Below are 19,814 nucleotides of genomic sequence, written 5' to 3' on the forward strand. Positions count from 1 at the left end.
ATGGGATCCAAGGTGAGTTATCTAAATGGATACAAAATTGGCTTGATGACAGAAGCCAGAGAGTGGTGGTAGTGGGTTGCTTTTCAAACTGGAGGCCTGTGACCAGCGGTGTGTCTCAGGGATCAGTGCTGGGTGCACTGTTAGTTGTCATTTATATTAATGATTTGGATGAGAATATAGGAGACATGATTAGTAAGTTTGCAGACGACACCAAGATTGGTGGCATAGTGGACAGTGAAGAAAGTTATTTCTGATTGCAACGGGAAGGGACTTGATGGTTTGAGTTATAAGAAGAGGCTGGATAGACTGGGACTTTTTACTCTGGAGTGTAGGAGGCTGAGGGGTAATCTTATAGAGGTTTATAAAATAATGAGGGGCATAGATCAGCTAGATAGTCAATATCTTTTACCAAAAGTAGGGGAGTCTAAAACTAGAGGGCACAGGTTTAAGGTGAGAGGGGAGAGATACAGAAGTTTCCAAAGGGGCAATTTTTTCATACAGAGGGTGGTGAGTGTCTGGAGCAAGCTGCCAGAGGTAGTAGTAGAGATTGGTACGATGTTGTCTTTTGAAAAGCATTTAGATAGGGAATAGAGGGATATGGGTCAAATGCAGGCAATTGGAATTAGCTTGGGGTGAAAAAAGGGTGGCATGGACAAGTTGGGCCAAAGGGCCTGTTTCCATGCTGTAACCCTCTATGACTCTGTACATTATGCCTCACCTCAGCAGAATCTTGGCCTCGCTTTCAATCTCGCAATACTTCCAGGCATTTCAACAGGTTTTCTTCTCTCTTTAATGCTGGGGTAAGTTTTCCAGAGACTTTAAAAAATCCCTTCAGTGGGTTTTTCTGAATGTGCCCAAGTGAACTTCCAGCAGCAAGGCACCATCTAGTGATTTCTCATCTCTGCATCTCGTTAAAGTCCACTTTTCAAATGGGAAATTCATTCTCACCACCATTTTGTTCTCAGACCAAAACTTTCCTGTTGCAACATCTTTGTTTCTGCCTCCAGGATCATTGCGTTTGTCTGACTAAGTGTCTATAAGTTTGCACAAGGCTGCTGTGCCAGTGTGTTCAGGTCTGAACCTGGCACTTGAGAGTTTCAATAGACCAGACTTGGGCCCCATGGCAGCTAGGTCACATGATCATATCTTGCGCAGATCTAAAAGCAAATCTCACATTCTTCTTTGTTACTCCTGCTTACCCTGCATTAGAGACAATTTAAAGCATAACCATTTGATAAAGCCAGCATTGTAACACCATTCAGTTTAAACCACTGCATGCTTGTCACCATTTGTAACTGAATGGTTGTAACCCATTGTAACCATCCTATTTATCCTTCCCTGATCCCAGCCTGGTTCGGTTGGGGTTTGTCTCAATGGTACAAATGTTTCTTCCAGGTCCAGGGCTGGCATCTGGTGTTCATCCGCAGTAAGAATCCTCCAGTGGTAAACATTAATAAACAAAGAAACCAACTTAACTAGCTAAATTAATGAGGATCTTTTATTGCACAACCACTTGGGCCACGCCCTGAGCCACAAGTGCTTCCTCCCAATCCCCATCTGCTTCTATTTCTACCAGGTCAGCTGACCACCACAGCATTTGAACACCAAGTCAGACAGAACAGAGCAGTTCTGACCTGAGATGCTAACTGTGTTCTCTCTCTATAGATGCTGCCAGATCTGCTGAGATTTTCCAACATTTTCTGTTTTTGTTTCAGATTTCTAGCATCTGCAGTAATTTGGTTTGGTCCATGCCATACCCAACTACATTAGCCTCATGTTTACCTCCCTCGTTTGTTTATCTCTTTGCCAGTTTGCATGTTTTGGTAATCCAGAGATTATTCAAAGGTTATGAAGTGACTCTCGCCTTGTTCACCTGATGGGTCTTAGTTGATGCCTCACTGGTGAAAAGGAGTGTGACCTGTAATTGGAAACCCCTCAGATCTTTAGCCCCTCACTTCAAGTACAATCCAGCCCTCCTCAGGATGAACCCTGTTAAAGCTCACAGTGGAGGGACAGTTACTGGAAGGGTGAAACTCTGTCCATTATGGCATGGAAGACAGCATCTCTAAGTATTTGGTGTTTTTCAGCAGGCATGGCACAATGATAACTACCAACACAGGACTACTTGCCAAACAGCAGGATAGTGGTGGACAGTTAAACAACTCACTTGAGGAGGAGGCTCCACAAATACCTCCATCTTCAATGATGGAGAAGCTCAGCGCATCATTGCAGAAGGCAAGGCTGAAGCATTCGCAGAAGTCTTCACCCAGAAGTACTGAGTGGATGATCCACCTCGGCCTCCTCCGGACGCCCCCACCATCACATTTTCAGTTAATTCGATTCATTCCACTTGATACTGGATACTGTAAAGGCGGTGGGTTTTGACAATGTTCTGGCAATGACCTGATGACATGTACTCCAGAAATCGCTGCTCCCCTAGACAAGCTGTTCCAATACAATTACTGCAATGTGGAAAATTGCCCAGGTATGTCCTGTACACACAAAACAGGACAAATCCAACCCAGTCAATTACTGCCCCATCAATCTACTCTCAATTGTCAACAAAACGATGGAACATGTTGATAACAGTATTATCAAGCAGCATGATCTGAGACCTAACCTGCTTATTGGTGCTCAGTTTGGATTCTGCCAGGGTCACTCAGCTCCTGACCTCATTGCAGCCTTGGTCCAATCACAGATCAAAAAGCAGAACCAGAGAGATGACAGTGACTGCCCTTGACATCAAGGCAGCGTGTGACCGAGCGGGTCATCAAGTAGAAAAATTAATATCAGTGGGAATTGAGGGGGATGGGGGAAGAAAACTGTCCATTGGGTTGAGTCAGACCTGGCACAAAGGAAGATGGTTGGAGTAGTAGGAGGTCAATCATCTCAGCTTCAGGACATTTCTGCAGGAGTCTCTCAGGATAGTGTCCTCGGCACAACAATCTTCAGCTGATTGATTAATGACTTTCTCTCCATTATAAGGTCAGAAATGGGAATGTTCATCGATGATTGCACAACATTCAGCACTATTCACGTCACTTCAGATAATTAAGCAATTCATGTCCCAATGCAGCAAGACCTGCGCAGTAGTCAGCTTTGGGCTGATAAGTGGCAAGTAACATTCATGCCACGTAAGTGCCAGACGATCACCGTTTCCCCATGACATTAAATGGCATTGCCATCACTGAATCCGCCATTCAACATCCAGGGTTTGCTGTTGACCAACAGCTAGACTAAACTAGCCGTATAATGGAATTGCAGGTAATATCTTGAAAAGGATAGAAAGCTGGTCAGCCGATAGGAAACAAAGAGATGGCGTAAACAAATTTCTTTCTGATTGGTAGTGACTGACATAGGGAATTGTGCTAGGACCCCAACTGTTCATAAGAACATAAGAACATAAGAAATAGGAGCAGGAGTAGGCCAACTAGCCCTTCGAGCCTGCCCCGCCATTCAATAAGATCATGGCTGATCTGTCGTGGCTCAGTTCCACATTCCCGCCCTCTCCCCATAACCCTTAATCCCCTCTCTCATCAAAAACCCATCAACCCGCGTCTTAAATATATTTAGCGAGGCAGCCTCCACCACTTCAATGGGCAGAGAATTCCAGAGATTCACCACCCTTTGAGTGAAGAAGTTCCTCCTCAACTCTGTTCTAAACCCCCCCCCCGCTTTAACTTGAGGCTATGCCCCCTAGTCCTACTGTCCTTTCTGAGCGGGAAGAGTCTCTCCACCTCTATCCTATCCATCCCATTCATCATCTTATACGTCTCAATGAGATCTCCCCACATTCTTCTAAACTCTAACGAGTACAAGCCTAATCTATTCAGCCTCTCCTCATAGCTCAACCCCCTCAACTCCGGCATCAGCCTAGTAAACCTCCTCTGCACTCCCTCCAAGGCCAAGATATCCTTGCGTAAGTACGGCGCCCAAAACTGCACACAGTACTCCAGCTGCGGCCTCACCAATGCCCTACACAGCCGCAGCAAGACCTCCCTACTTTTATATTCAATCCCCCTCGCGATGAAGGCCAGCATCCCATTCGCCTTCCTGACCACCTGCTGCACCTGCAGGCTGGGTTTTTGCGACTCATGCACAAGGACCCCGAGGTCCCTCTGCACCGTCGCCTGCTGCAGTTTTTCTCCACGTAAGTAATAATCCTTCCTACCATTATTCCTACCAAAGTAAACCACCTCGCACTTGCCAACATTAAATTCCATTTGCCATTTCCTGGCCCATTCGCCCAGCCTATCTAGATCCTTCTGTAGACTCTCCCCACCCTCCGCACAATTTGCCGTTCCACCAATCTTGGTGTCATCAGCAAATTTCGACACCATACACTCGGTTCCCTCCTCCAGATCATCTATATAAATGGTAAATAGATGAGGCCCCAGCACCGACCCCTGGGGCACTCCACTAGTCACCAACCACCAATCCGAATAGCACCCATTGACCCCCACTCTCTGCCTCCTATTTGACGGCCAATCCCCTATCCACGCTAACACCCTGCCCCCAACTCCATGCCCCCTGACCTTCTGTAATAACCTCTTGTGAGGTACCTTGTCAAACGCCTTCTGAAAATCCAGAAAGACCACATCCATCGGCTCTCCTCTATCCACCGCCCTAGACACATCCTCATAGAACTCCAGTAAATTTGTCAGACACGACTTCCCTTTACGGAAACCGTGCTGCGTCTGCTCTATCAAGCAGTTCCCCTCAAGATGCCTCGCTATTTCCTCCTTGATGACGGATTCTAACATTTTACCTACAACAGACGTTAAACTAACAGGCCTATAATTCCCCGCCTTTTGCCTGGCACCCTTCTTAAACAGCGGCGTAACATTAGCCGTTTTCCAATCTTCCGGCACCTCCCCGGAATCCAGCGACGTCTGGAAAATAACCACCAAGGCATCCACTATCACCTCCGCCATTTCTTTCAGGACCCTCGGATATATTCCATCCGGTCCTGGGGACTTGTCCACAATCAGCCCCTCCAGTCTGTCGAGCACCACCTCTCTAGTAACAGTAATGTCATCGAGACCCTCCAGTCCTACCACCTTTCCATCTCTAACATTATATTTATATGTTAATAATTTACATTATGTTAATAATTATGTTAACAATATGTTAATAATTCACATTATATGTTAATAATTTGGAGGAGGAAACTGAATGCCTTATCTCCAAATTCGCAGATGATACAAATTTGGGTGGGAGGGTGAGCTGTGAGGAGGATGCAGAGATGCTTCAGTGTGATTTGGACGGGATGAGTGTGTGTGCATCTGCGTGGCAGATGCAGTATAATGTGGATAAATGTGAGGTTATCCACTTTGGTAGCAATAGTAGGAAGACATTATTATTTGAATGGGTGTAAATTGAGAGAGGTGGATACTCAACCCAGTGGTGTTCCCAGTGGTGGGGGAGTCCAGAACTAGGGGGGTCATAGTTTGAGGATATGGAGTGAACCTTTTAGAACTGAAGTGAGAGAGAATTTTCTTCACCTAGAAAATGGTGAATGTGTGGAATTCACAACCACAGAATGTAGTTGAAGTCAAAACATCTGATTTCAAGAGGAAATTAAATATAGCTCTTGAGGCTAACGGGATCAGGATATTAAATTTGATGAGTCATACCATCAACAAGAGGCACTGCAGGAACTCACCAAGGCTCCTTTGACAGCACCTTCCGCTACCATCTAGAAGCCAAGGGCAGCAGGTCCACCTGCAAGTTCCCCTCCAATTCATTCACCATCCCGACTTAGAGCTTTCCTTTCACTGTCGCTGGGTCAACGTCCTGGAACTTCCTTCCCAACAGCATTGTGAATGTACCCACATCACAGGAACTGCAGTGGTCCAAGAAGGTGACTCATTGCCACCTTGTCGAGGACAACTGGGGATGGACAATAAATGTCGACCTAGCCAGCGACACCCACATCCTGTAAAATAAAAAAATGTAAAGAATGAAAGCAGAGAAACACCTGAATGGATTGCCACTGTTCAGCTACCGACTTTTGGGTCCTCCTGACCTCTGGAATCATACAGGAAGAGTGGAGAATCTGGGGGTAGCAGCACACACTGTTCCTCCACTAGAATCAAATCCCCTTGCTGTAATTTTGGTAAAAGTGTGATATGCAAACATACAACAACATAAAGTGCCAGTTCTGATGAAGCCCAAGATAATCGTAAATCGGGCTTTTCAATCATGAGAGGACCCAGAGGAGACAATGATATTACTTCCATACTGGCTACACTCCAAACAATGAGGAATCTGCTACTATAACTTGAGCAACCTTGTTTTTTAATAAAGCTTCTCGTTTTTGGTGCTGTGCTGCCTCCTCTTCCCTATGTCTCAATATGCACCACAACAATAAGATTTTCTCACTCTCCAATATCCTTTCATGCCATTTGAGACAAATCCTTGCACCAGATGAGCAACAAACTATATGGGACTTCTGATCCTGGGTCACTATCTGTTTCCCCAAATTATTGTAACATCTACAACTATTGCTTCTCTTGTTTTGGATAGTCTGCAATTTTGACTGTCCTTCTGATAGTCTTGCTATTACTTTTACAGAGCGAGTACATTGTAGTTGTTGAATAGAATCAGTTCCTTTGATCCTTCTTACTTAAGCGTTATGGGACAAAAGCAGGCCATTTGTCCCAGTCACCCCATGCTGTTGCTTATGCTCCACTCAAGCCTTCTTAATTCCCTGAGAGTCCAGAACTTTATCTATGCCAGCCTTGAATACAATCAATGATGAAACATCCACAACCTTTTGGTGTAGAGAATTCCAAAGATTCACATTCTTAGCATGAGGTAATTTCTCTCCATCTCATGCTGAATGATCAACTCCTTATCCTGAGACTCTGCCCCTGTGCTTTAGATTGTTTCTGCTTGTTGGGCAATCTCTCAGCATCTACCATATCAAGCTGTTCAGCATTGTGCAAGTTTAAGTACGATTGCCCCTCATTCTTCTGAACTCTAGAAGTTTAGGCCCGATTTACTTAGCCACTCAATAAACGCAACCCTCTCATCCCAAGGACCAATTTTGTGAAGCTTTGCTTTACCATCTCAGTGCGAGTATATCTCCCTTAAATGTGGAGACCCAAACTGCACAAGGTGCTCCAGATGTGGTCTCACCAAAACCCTGTTCAATTGTAACAAGACTTCTTTATTCTTGATCTCCAATCCCCTTGCAACAAAGGCTAATATGCCACTTGCCTTCCTAATTACTTGCTGCACCTAACTTTGTGTTCCTTGGACAAGCACACCAAGTTTCTTTGAACATTTACACTTACAAGTTTAACACCTTTTAAATATATTTTGCTTTTTTATTCTTATGATCAAGTGAATAACTTCACACTTCCCTACATTGTACAGCATTAGCCACCTTGTTGCCCACCCGCTTAAACTGCTTATGTCTCTCTATAGCCTCAGTGTATCCACCCACAGCTTACCTTCCCACCTAGCTTGGTGTTATCAGCAAACTTGGATACATTATTCCCTGTCTCTTCATCCAAGTCATTAACATAGATTGTAAATAGCTGAGACCCCAGCACTGATCCTTGCTGCTCTCCCCTTTTCACTACCTGCCAAGTTGAAAAAGCCCTCTTTCTGTCCACTCTCTGCTCTCTATTTGTTAATCAATCCTCTAATGCTAATGTATTACCCCAACTTGCTTATTTTGCTTATTGTCCTTTTTATTTGGTACTTTATCAAAATTTTGAAAATTCAGGGATACTACATACTGGTTTCCCTCTATCTACACTACTTACATCCTCAAAAATAATAATTTAATAAATTTGTCAAACAGATTTTCCTTTAGTAAAGTGATGTTGATTTGTTTGAAACATGCTATGTATTTCTCAGTTCATTGTTAAGAATTCCTTAATAATAGATTCCAGTATTTTCCCAATAACTAATGTTAGGCTACCTGGCCTGTAGTTCACTGTTTTCTCCAACCCTTTTTTTTGAAAACCGCTGGGCTCTGCCAACTTTGAATCTACTAGGACAGATCCTGGATCTGAAGTTTTGAAAATCGGCATGGACAAGTTAGGCCGAAGGGCCTGTTTCCATGCTGTAAACCTCTATGACTCTATGACATCGTTTTTCAACATTTTGGATTTTTTCTTTGAAATTTTCCCAGTGTTTATTTAACTTCATACCTTTTAAGATATTTACCCAATTAATCTTAGTACATTCTCCCATTGAACTTGTGTAATTGGGTTTGTTTAAATTTAAGATTCTTGTTTGCAATTAGAGTATGTCACTTTCAAATTTAATATGTAATTAAATGGTATTATGATCACTATTTCCCAGTGGATCCCTACTATGTCATTACTAATTAAGCAAAAAGTCTGACAACACCAGGTTTAAGTCCAACCGATTTATTTGATAGTAATGAGCGTACTATCAAATAAATTGGTTGGACTTAAACCTGGTGTTGTCAGACTTTTTACTGTGTTTACCCCAGTGCAACACCGGCACATCAACATCATGATTACTAATTAACCCTGCTTCATTACACAATATTAAATCTCGGATAGCTTTATCCCTAGTGTGTTCCACAATGTATTGTTCCAATGAACTGTCATCAAAATACTTTACAAACTCATCTTCTAGGCAACTATTGTCAACTTGATTGGCCTAGTCTATATGAAGATTCAAGTGCCCCACAGTTGTTCCATTTCCTTTGTTACAAGGGCCAGTCGTTTGTTTAATGCTTGGGACAGTTTCACTTCCCACAAACTCTCAGACTGCAGTTTCTGCATACAGCCTTCTCTGCCATATCTTTGTCTGGCTTATATGAATTGTCTACTTTTTGTTGTAACACTTTTTGAAGGCAGAAGTAAAGTTAAATTTTCAGGTGGATGGCCTTCATCAGATGCGGGCTCGTTGGGCCGAAGGGCCTGTTTCCCGTGCTGGGTTGTTCTTTGTACAAAGACCTTGAGCAGTTCTAGGCACCACGTCTTAGAATCATAAAATTCGTAAGGTGCAGAAGGCGGCCACTTGGCTCATCAAGCCTGCATCGACATCAATCCCATCCAGGTCCTATCCCTATAACCACACGTATTTGTCCTGCTAATTTGTAGTGTAGAGGATCAGAAGGACCTTGGGGTCCAGGTCCATAGGACTCTTAAATCAGCCTTGCAGGTGGAGGATGTGGTCAAGAAGGCGTATGGTGTACTAGCCTTTGTTAATCGAGGGATTGAGTTTAGGAGTCGGGAGGTAATGCTGCAATTTTATAGGACCCTTGTCAGACCCCACTTAGAGTATTGTGCGCAGTTCTGGTCACCTCACAACAGGAAGGATGTGGAAGCTATTGAGAGGCTGCAGAGGAGATTTACAAGGATGTTGCCTGGATTGTGAGGCATGCCTTATGAGGATAGGTTGAGGGAGCTAGGTCTTTTCTCCCTTGAGAGACGAAGGCTGAGAGGCGACCTGATAGAGGTTTATAAGATGTTGAGAGGTATAGAGTGGGTGGATTCTCAAAGGCTATTCCCCAGGGCTGAAATGGTCGCTATGAGAGGACACAGGTTTAAGGTGCTGGGGAGTAGGTACAGAGGAGATGTCAGGAGTAAGTTTTTCACTCAGAGGGTGGTGGGTGAGTGGAATCGGCTGCCAGTGGTGGAGGTGAACGCGCTGGGTCTTTTAAGAGAATTCTGGATGAGTTCATGAGATTTAATGGGATTGAGGGTTTTTGATAGGCCTGGTAGGTAGGGATATGATCGGTGCAACTTGTGGGCCGAAGGGCCTGTTTGTGCTGTAGTGTTCTATGTTCTATGTAATCCCCCTGACACTATGGGGCAGTTTAACATGACCAATCAACCTAGCTCACACATCTTTGGACTGTGGGAGGAAATTGGAGTTCTCAGAGAAAACCCACACAGACATGGGAAGAACATGTAAACTCCACACAGACAGTGACCTGAGGGAGGAAGAAGGGTGGCATGGTGGCACAGTGGGGTTAGCACTGCTGCCTCATACCGCCAGAGACCCGGGTTTGGGAGCAAGGGCACGATGGGGGCAAGGAGATGAACATTATAGACTATAGAGCAAAGACACATTAAAATCAACTCTTTAAGAGAGTTTAGAAAACTAATCTTCACACAATGGACATGTGAATGACTTCCACAAAACCAGCTTCACATCAGTTTAATTAATTGTAAATGTGAGATTGATCAACTTGTACTAGACATGGTCTTGTCCTGCTCCAATGAGCACACAGTGCCTTGGATTCCTTTACTTCATCTGAAGATTTCTCCAGTACCATGGCTAACCAGCTCACTGAATGTATCTATTCAATTTATCAGACTTCTGACTCAGCCCTCCTCACCCTGCACAACAACGACAAAGTTCCTCCTGACTTCACCATCCACCGCATCAGCCTTCATATTGAATGGATCACCTTTCACTATTGCCACCCCCAGCGTCACCAAATACATCTCCTCATCCCCCACTCCAACGTCAGCATTTCAAACAGAACATTCACTCCCCTCCCCGCAGGCACTCACTCCCCTCGTTTCCCCGGGTTGAAATGGTCACTACGAGAGGACACAGATTTAAGGTGCGGGGAGGCAAGTACAGAAGTGATGTTAGGGGTAAGTTTTTCACTCAGAGGGTGGTGAGTGAATGGAATCGGCTGCTGTCAGTGGTGGTGGAGGCGAACTCGCTGGGGTCTTTTAAAAGACTTCTGGATGAGTATATGGGGTTTAGTGGGATTGGGGGTTATAGATAGGTCTATGGATTGGTAGGTGTTGATGTGATTGGCGCAACTTGTGGGCCGAAGGGCCTGTTTGTGCTGTAGTGTTCTATGTTCTATGTAATAGGAAGCAGAGAGTTGGAATAAATGGGTGCTTTTCTGGTTGGCAGTTAGTGACTAGTGGAGTGCCACAGGGATCGGTGCTGGGGCCTCAACTGTTTACCATTTATATAGATGATCTGGAGGAAGGGGACTGAGTGAAGGGTAACAAAATTTGCTGATGACACGAAGATGAGTGGAAAAGTGAATTGCGTGGAAGGCGCGGAAAGTCTGCACAGAGATCTGGATAGGCTGAGTGAGTGGGCAAGAACCTGGCAGATGGAGTTTAATTGTTAGCAAATGTGAGGTTATCCACTTTGGTAGAAATAATAGTAGGAGGAGTTATTATTTAAGTGGTGAAAAGCTGCAGCATGCTACGGTGCAGAGGGACCTGGGGGTCCTTGTGCACGAATCGCAAAAACCCAGTCTGCAGGTGCAGCAGGTGATCAAGAAGGCAAATGGAATGCTGGCCTTTATAGCGAGGGGGATTGAATATAAAAGTAGGGAGGTCTTGCTGCAACTGTACAGGGCACTGGTGAGGCCGCAGCTGGAGTACTGTGTGCAGTTTTGGTCCCCTTATTCGTGAAAGGATACATTGGCCTTGGAGTGTGTACAGAGAAGGTTCACTAGGCTGATACTGGAGATGAGGGGGTTAGCCTGTGAAGAGAGATTGAATAGACTGGGTCTGCACTCGTTGGAGTTTAGAAGGATGAGGGGGGATCTTATAGAGACATATAAGATAACGAAGGGGATAGAGAGGGTAGAGGTATAGAGATTCTTTCCGCTTAGAAAGGATAGCAGGACTAGAGGGCACAGTCTCAAAATAAGGGGGGTGCAGTTTAGAACAGAGTTGAGGAGGAACTTCTTCACTCAAAGGGTGGTGAGTCTCTGGAATTCTCTGCCCATTGAAGTGGTGGAGGCTACCTCGTTGAATATATTTAAGTCACGGGTAGATAGGTTTTTGGTAGGCAAGGGAATTAAGGGTTATGGGGAGAGGGCGGGAAAGTGGAACTGATCCACTTCAGATCAGCCATGATCTTATTGAATGGCGGGACAGGCTCGAAGGGCTAGATGGCCTACTCCTGCTCCTATTTCTTATGTTCTTATAAACATTCACTTCCTCCACCACCCACCTGAGGATGGAGCAGTGCTCCGAAAGCTTGTGCTACCAAATAAACCTGTTGGACTTTAACCTGATGTTGTGAGACTATCTGCAGGATGCAGTGTGGGAACTGAAGCTTCATTATATACCATCTTCCAAACCATGACTTCTACCGTCTGGACGGACAAGAGCAGCACATATCCGGGAACGTGACCACCTCAAGGTTCTCCTCCAAGTCACTCAGTGCTCTGACTTGGAAATATATCATCGTTCCTTCACTGTCACTTATTCCCTAACAGCGCAAGGAGCGTATCTGCATCTCAGAGATCACAGGCTCAAGAAAGCAGCTCTTCGTTAGCTTCTCAAGAAACGAATGCTGGTCAGGACAATTAATGTTGGTCTTGGGGGAGATGCCCAGATCCCCTAAATCTTTATTTTAAAGATTCCAGAGTCCAAAGATGTGCAGGTTTGGTGGATTGGCCATGTTAAATTGCCCATTAGTCTCACGAGGACCGGCTAGGGTAAATGCATGGGATTATGGGGTAGGGCCTGAGTGGGATAGTGGTCAGTGCTGTCTCAATGGGCTAAATGGCCTCCTTCCGCACTGTAGGATTCTATGACTCTGTCCTAAATATCTTTCTGAACAACCTCACCTTTTCCCATTTTACCTTCCCAGCATAAGCAGGAGATGCTTATCCTTTTACTTCTTATTTCCTTACCTCCCAAGACCCAAGCCCTCCTTCCAGGCAAAGCAGTGATTTACTTGTCATATTATACAGCGCAGAAAAGGCCATTTGGCCCATTGAGCCTGCACTGACTATAATTACCATTAAAGCTGTGCTATTCCCATTTTCCTGCACTTGTCCCATATTCTTGAAAGTGATTATATTTCAAGTGCTCTTCCAAATATTTTCACAGGTTGTGAGGTTTCCACTCTCCCCCACCTTCTCAGGCAGTAAATTCCAGATTTCAACTATTCTCCAAATTGTTTTTTCTCGAATCCCCTCTGAATCTCCTGCTCCTAACACAAACTGTGCCTCCTTGTGAATCATCGCTCAACCAAGGGGAACAGCTGCTCCCCATCACTATGTCCATACTCCTCAAAATCTTATGCAGCTCAGTCAGGGCCCCCCTTCAGCCTTCTTTGCTGTAAAGAAATTAATCTAAGCCCATCTGATCTCTTACAGCTCAAATGCTCAATCCCAGCCAGCATCCTGGTGAATGTCCTCAGTACCCCTGCTCGTCCTAATGTCAGTGACCAGAACTGCACATACTACTCCAGTTATGAACAACTCCAACAATACTTCCTTGCTCTAATACTTCATACCACATCTGATAAAAGCAAGGGTCCCACATGACTCCTTAACTATCCTCTTCCCCTGGTCTGCCACCTTTTAGGGATTTGAAGAAGTACCCCAAGATCCTCTGAGATTTCCAGTGCCCTGCCATTCATCAAGTACTGCCTCATCTTATTTCTTCTTCCAAAGTGTATCACCTTGTACTTATCAGGGTTAAATACCACCTTGCTATTGCTCTGCCTATCTGACCAACCTATCCATATCTTCCTGTAACCTCTGACCATCATCTTCGCTATTAACCACCCTACAAATATTGATGTGTGCAAGTCTAGTTAACATTCCTCCCCCTAACATTTTCTTCTATATCATATGGGTGCCAGTACTGATCCTTATGGTACACCGCTGGACACTGGCCTCCAGCCTTCTACACTACCTTATTTTTAAGCCAGTTTCAGATCCATCTCGCCAAGTTTCCCTGAATTCTGTTTTAACTTTCTCAAATCTCCCATGTGAAACTTTGTCAAAAGCTTTACTAAAATCCATATAAACTACACTTGCTGAACTTTCCTCATCCACACACTTGGTCACATTTTCAAAAAATTCTAAGAAATTTGTTAGTTGTGACCTCCCTCTGACAAAGCCAAATTAACCAATGCATTTCCAAGTGGAGGTTAATTCTCTCTTTCAGAATTTTCTCCCATTGCTTCCCTACTACTGATTTGTATTCCTTTGAACTTACTTATTACTTTATTTGCTGCTCCTGATGTGCTCTCTGCACCAAGGATTTCAAATGGATTGGACAACTGCTTCGTGGAACAACTCTTCAGTCCTGAGCTTCCTGTGGGGGGTTTTGTGTGGAGATTGCAGGAGCACTGTTCCCCTGATCTCCCTTCCCCAATGGATACAGTGACCTCCAATCTCCCTGCCCCGCTGGACACAGGGTCCCCAATTCCCCTTGCCCAGTGAACACAGTGATCTCCAATCCCCCTACCCACTGGACACAGGGTCCCCAATTCCCCTTGCCCAGTGAACACAGTGATCTCCAATCTCCCTGCCCCGCTGGACACAGGGACCCCAATTCCCCTTGCCCAGTGAACACAGTGATCTCCAATCTCCCTGCCCCGCTGGACACAGGGTCCCCAATTCCCCTTGCCCAGTGAACACAGTGATCTCCAATCCCCCTACCCACTGGACACAGGGTCCCCAATTCCCCTTGCCCAGTGAACACAGTGATCTCCAATCTCCCTGCCCCGCTGGACACAGGGACCCCAATTCCCCTTGCCCAGTGAACACAGTGATCTCCAATCTCCCTGCCCCGCTGGACACAGGGACCCCAATTCCCCTTGCCCAGTGAACACAGTGATCTCCAATCTCCCTGCCCCGCTGGACACAGGGACCCCAATTCCCCTTGCCCAGTGAACACAGTGATCTCCAATCTCCCTGCCCCGCTGGACACAGGGACCCCAATTCCCCTTGCCCAGTGAACACAGTGATCTCCAATCTCCCTGCCCCGCTGGACACAGGGACCCCAATTCCCCTTGCCCAGTGAACACAGTGATCTCCAATCTCCCTGCCCCGCTGGACACAGGGACCCCAATTCCCCTTGCCCAGTGAACACAGTGATCTCCAATCTCCCTGCCCCGCTGGACACAGGGACCCCAATTCCCCTTGCCCAGTGAACACAGTGATCTCCAATCTCCCTGCCCCGCTGGACACAGGGTCCCCAATTCCCCTTGCTGGATAGAAACGTGGTCCCCAATCCCCCTTGCTCGGTGGACGCAGTGTTCCCCAATCGGGGGAACATTGTGTGCAGCACTGAGGGGGATCGGGTTGTAGCTATCCAGCGGGGCAGGGGATTTGGGGACTCCATTGTCCAGTGATGGAGGGGATTGGGGGACACTGTGTCCTGTGGGTGAGGGGGAATCGGGGGACACTGTGTCCTGTGGGTGAGGGGGAATCGGGGGACACTGTGTCCTGTGGGTGAGGGGGAATCGGGGGACACTGTGTCCTGTGGGTGAGGGGGAATCGGGGGACACTGTGTCCTGTGGGTGAGGGGGAATCGGGGGACACTGTGTCCTGTGGGTGAGGGGGAATCGGGGGACACTGTGTCCTGTGGGTGAGGGGGAATCGGGGGACACTGTGTCCTGTGGGTGAGGGGGAATCGGGGGACACTGTGTCCTGTGGGTGAGGGGGAATCGGGGGAACACTGTGTCCAGGAGGGGAGGGGGATCGGGGGGAACGCTGTGTCCGGGAGGGGAGGGGGATCGGGGGAACACTGTGTCCGGGAGGGGAGGGGGATCGGGGGGAACGCTGTGTCCGGGAGGGGAGGGGGATCGGGGGAACACTGTGTCCAGGAGGGGAGGGGGATCGGGGGGAACGCTGTGTCCGGGAGGGGAGGGGGATCGGGGGAACACTGTGTCCGGGAGGGGAGGGGGATCGGGGGGACGCCGTGTCCAGGAGGGGAGGGGGATCGGGGGGACGCTGTGTCCGGGAGGGGGGATCGAGGGAACGCTGTGTCCGGGAGGGGAGGGGCATTGGGGGAACGCTGTGTCCGGGAGGGGGGACCGGGGGGACGCTGTGTCCGGGAGGGGGGTTCGGGGGGAACGCTGTGTCCGGGAGGGGAGGGGGATCGGGGGAACGCTGTGTCCGGGAGGGGAGGGGGATCGGGGGAACGCTGTGTCCGGGAGGGGAGGGGGATCGGGGGAACGCTGTGTCCGGGAGGGGAGGGGGATCGGGGGAACGCTGTGTCTGGGAGGGGAGGGGGATCGGGGGAACGCCGTGTCCGGGAGGGGAGGGGGATCGGGGGGACGCCGTGTCCGGGAGGGGAGGGGGATCGGGGGAACGCCGTGTCCGGGAGGGGACGGGGATCGGGGGAACGCCGTGTCCGGGAGGGGAGGGGGATCGGGGGAACGCCGTGTCCGGGAGGGGAGGGGGATCGGGGGAACGCCGTGTCCGGGAGGGGAGGGGGATCGGGGGGAACGCTGTGTCCGGGAGGGGAGGGGGATCGGGGGAACACTGTGTCCGGGAGTGGGGGGGATCGGGGGAATGCCGTGTCCGGGAGGGGGGATCGGGGGGACGCTGTGTCCGGGAGGGGAGGGGGATCGGGGGGGACGCCGTGTCCGGGAGGGGAGGGGGATCGGGGGAACGCCGTGTCCGGGAGGGGGGATCAGGGGGAACGCTGTGTCCGGGAGGGGAGGGGGATCGGGGGAACACTGTGTCCGGGAGTGGGGGGGATCGGGGGAATGCCGTGTCCGGGAGGGGGGATCGGGGGGACGCTGTGTCCGGGAGGGGAGGGGGATCGGGGGGGACGCCGTGTCCGGGAGGGGAGGGGGATCGGGGGGGACGCCGTGTCCGGGAGGGGAGGGGGATCGGGGGGGACGCCGTGTCCGGGAGGGGAGGGGGATCGGGGGGGACGCCGTGTCCGGGAGGGGAGGGGGATCGGGGGGGACGCCGTGTCCGGGAGGGGAGGGGGATCGGGGGGGACGCCGTGTCCGGGAGGGGAGGGGGATCGGGGGGGACGCCGTGTCCGGGAGGGGAGGGGGATCGGGGGGGACGCCGTGTCCGGGAGGGGAGGGGGATCGGGGGGACGCCGTGTCCGGGAGGGGAGGGGGATCGGGGGGGACGCCGTGTCCGGGAGGGGAGGGGGATCGGGGGGGACGCCGTGTCCGGGAGGGGAGGGGGATCGGGGGGGACGCCGTGTCCGGGAGGGGAGGGGGATCGGGGGGGACGCCGTGTCCGGGAGGGGAGGGGGATCGGGGGGGACGCCGTGTCCGGGAGGGGAGGGGGATCGGGGGGGACGCCGTGTCCGGGAGGGGAGGGGGATCGGGGGGACGCCGTGTCCGGGAGGGGAGGGGGATCGGGGGAACGCCGTGTCCGGGAGGGGAGGGGGATCGGGGGGAACGCCGTGTCCGGGAGGGGAGGGGGATCGGGGGGAACGCCGTGTCCGGGAGGGGAGGGGGATCGGGGGGAACGCCGTGTCCGGGAGGGGGGATCGGGGGGAACGCCGTGTCCGGGAGGGGAGGGGGATCGGGGGAACACTGTGTCCGGGAGGGGAGGGGAGGGGGATCGGGGGGACGCTGTGTCCGGGAGGGGAGGGGGATCGGGGGGGACGCCGTGTCCGGGAGGGGAGGGGGATCGGGGGGGACGCCGTGTCCGGGAGGGGAGGGGGATCGGGGGGGACGCCGTGTCCGGGAGGGGAGGGGGATCGGGGGGGACGCCGTGTCCGGGAGGGGAGGGGGATCGGGGGGACGCCGTGTCCGGGAGGGGAGGGGGATCGGGGGGAACGCCGTGTCCGGGAGGGGAGGGGGATCGGGGGGGACGCCGTGTCCGGGAGGGGAGGGGGATCGGGGGGAACGCCGTGTCCGGGAGGGGAGGGGGATCGGGGGGAACGCCGTGTCCGGGAGGGGGGATCGGGGGGAACGCCGTGTCCGGGAGGGGAGGGGGATCGGGGGAACACTGTGTCCGGGAGGGGAGGGGAGGGGGATCGGGGGGACGCCGTGTCCGGGAGGGGAGGGGGATCGGGGGGACGCCGTGTCCGGGAGGGGAGGGGGATCGGGGGAACGCCGTGTCCGGGGTGGGGGGGATCGGGGGGACACTGTGTCCGGGGTGGGGGGGATTGGGAGGGGAACATTGTGTCTAGCGGGAGAGGGGCTCGGGATTAACTCTCCTGCATGGAGGCAGCTGTGACTGTGTGGTCCTCTTGTGTTCACAGATGGCGGTTATTGGACAGCAGTCAGGTACGGCTAGTCTGACCGAGCTTCAGGTGAGCACCCTGGAAAGCACACACAGCAGCAAGCTGGCACAGAACGACTGACCATTCACAAGCCAGGAACTGAGAGAAGCAACATCTATTTTCAAATCGAAACTGACTGCCATATTTATTTATTTTTTGTCTCCCCCTCTCCCTTGACCCCTGTTATATTCGGAATTGATGGAGCTTTTTTTCTAAATCAATGTGAAATTGCCGACTGCCTAAGGTTTATCTTTCTCACAATTCAAAGCGATTTGCACACTGTGGACCCATTTTAAAGTCCAGCCAAAAATTGCCCGTGTACTGGAGCCCTGTAAATACATGAATTCACTCTTCTGTCTGGCCCTCGAAGGAACAAAATCATCACCAAGCCTTTCTGACAGATGTGTCTGCTTTTATAATTGTTGAATTTTAGCCCTGATGCTTGGAGTGGGCTTGTGGGAGGGGAAGGATTGGCTGCATGTGGACAGACACAGGGTCTTGGAAAGGCTGAATGCAGGTTTGAACCCAGGTAACTTCTGTGCTTTGATTTTGTTTTGAACGTTTCAGGATATCATGGCATTAATTTTCCACATCTGTTTCTCCAACGGTTCTTTTGTAATTATGTTTGTACTGAATGAAGACATTGTTGGAGGTGTGTGTTGACATGTGTGTGTAATATGTGTATAGTAAATATACACACATTTATAAAATACACATAGATGTGTGGTGCGCGCACATACACACAAACACAGACACACACACACACACATTAAGTATTTAGAATGCGCTTTTTAATGAAGACAGTAAGAATCCGGATTTACCACTTGCGCTGATTTAATTGATCTGAGTGGCCTTGGGGGTGGGGGGAGCACCATAAGTGACCTCATAACCAGTACATACTGACCCAGACCTTGTTATCCAGTGACCCAGCTCACACTGTACACTGCACCCAGTATACACGCTGACCCAGACCTTGTTATCCAGTGACCCAGCTCACACTGTACACTGCACCCAGTATACACGCTGACCCAGACCTTGTTATCCAGTGACCCAGCTCACACTGTACAGTGCGCCCAGTATACACGCTGACCCAGACCTTGTTATCCAGTGACCCAGCTCACACTGTACACTGCACCCAGTATACACGCTGACCCAGACCTTGTTATCCAGTGATCCAGCTCACACTGTACACTGCACCCAGTATACACGCGGACCCAGACCTTGTTATCCAGTGACCCAGCTCACACTGTACACTGCGCCCAGTATACACGCGGACCCAGACCTTGTTATTCAGTGATCCAGCTCACACTGTACACTGCGCCCAGTATACACGCTGACCCAGACCTTGTTATCCAGTGACCCAGCTCACACTGTACACTGCGCCCAGTATACACGCGGACCCAGACCTTGTTATCCAGTGATCCAGCTCACACTGTACACTGCACCCAGTATACACGCGGACCCAGACCTTGTTATCCAGTGACCCAGCTCACACTGTACACTGCGCCCAGTATACACGCTGACCCAGACCTTGTTATCCAGTGACCCAGCTCACACTGTACACTGCGCCCAGTATACACGCGGACCCAGACCTTGTTATCCAGTGACCCAGCTCACACTGTACACTGCACCTGGTATACACGCTGACCCGGACCTTGTTATCCAGTGACCCAGCTCACACTGTACACTGCACCTGGTATACACGCTGACCCGGACCTTGTTATCCAGTGACCCAGCTCACACTGTACACTGCGCCCAGTATACACGCTGACCCAGACCTTGTTACCCAGTGACCCAGCTCACACTGTACACTGCGCCCAGTATACACGCTGACCCGGACCTTGTTATCCAGTGACCCAGCTCACACTGTATACTGCG

At 49.9% G+C, this 19,814-nt stretch overlaps 1 protein-coding gene across 3 annotated transcripts in view; it reads left to right on the forward strand.

Moving 5' to 3' along the window:
• Positions 1–19,526, forward strand: part of LOC145345259 (serum response factor-like) — a 137,359-nt gene extending 117,833 nt beyond the window's left edge. For 2 of the 3 annotated variants that reach the window (XM_080193067.1, XM_080193069.1), the window contains one exon: positions 17,916–19,526. In XM_080193067.1, coding sequence (XP_080049193.1) covers positions 17,916–18,017 — 102 coding nt within the window. In that variant the 3' untranslated portion in view covers positions 18,018–19,526. The remainder of the gene's footprint in view (positions 1–17,915) is intronic. The other variant, XM_080193068.1, reaches the window with a different exon arrangement.
• The last annotated feature ends 288 nt before the right edge of the window (positions 19,527–19,814 follow it).

The sequence above is a fragment of the Carcharhinus amblyrhynchos genome, chromosome 7, assembly GCF_965287045.1.
Source record: "Carcharhinus amblyrhynchos chromosome 7, sCarAmb.v2.hapA, whole genome shotgun sequence".
Classification (NCBI taxonomy): domain Eukaryota; kingdom Metazoa; phylum Chordata; class Chondrichthyes; order Carcharhiniformes; family Carcharhinidae; genus Carcharhinus; species Carcharhinus amblyrhynchos.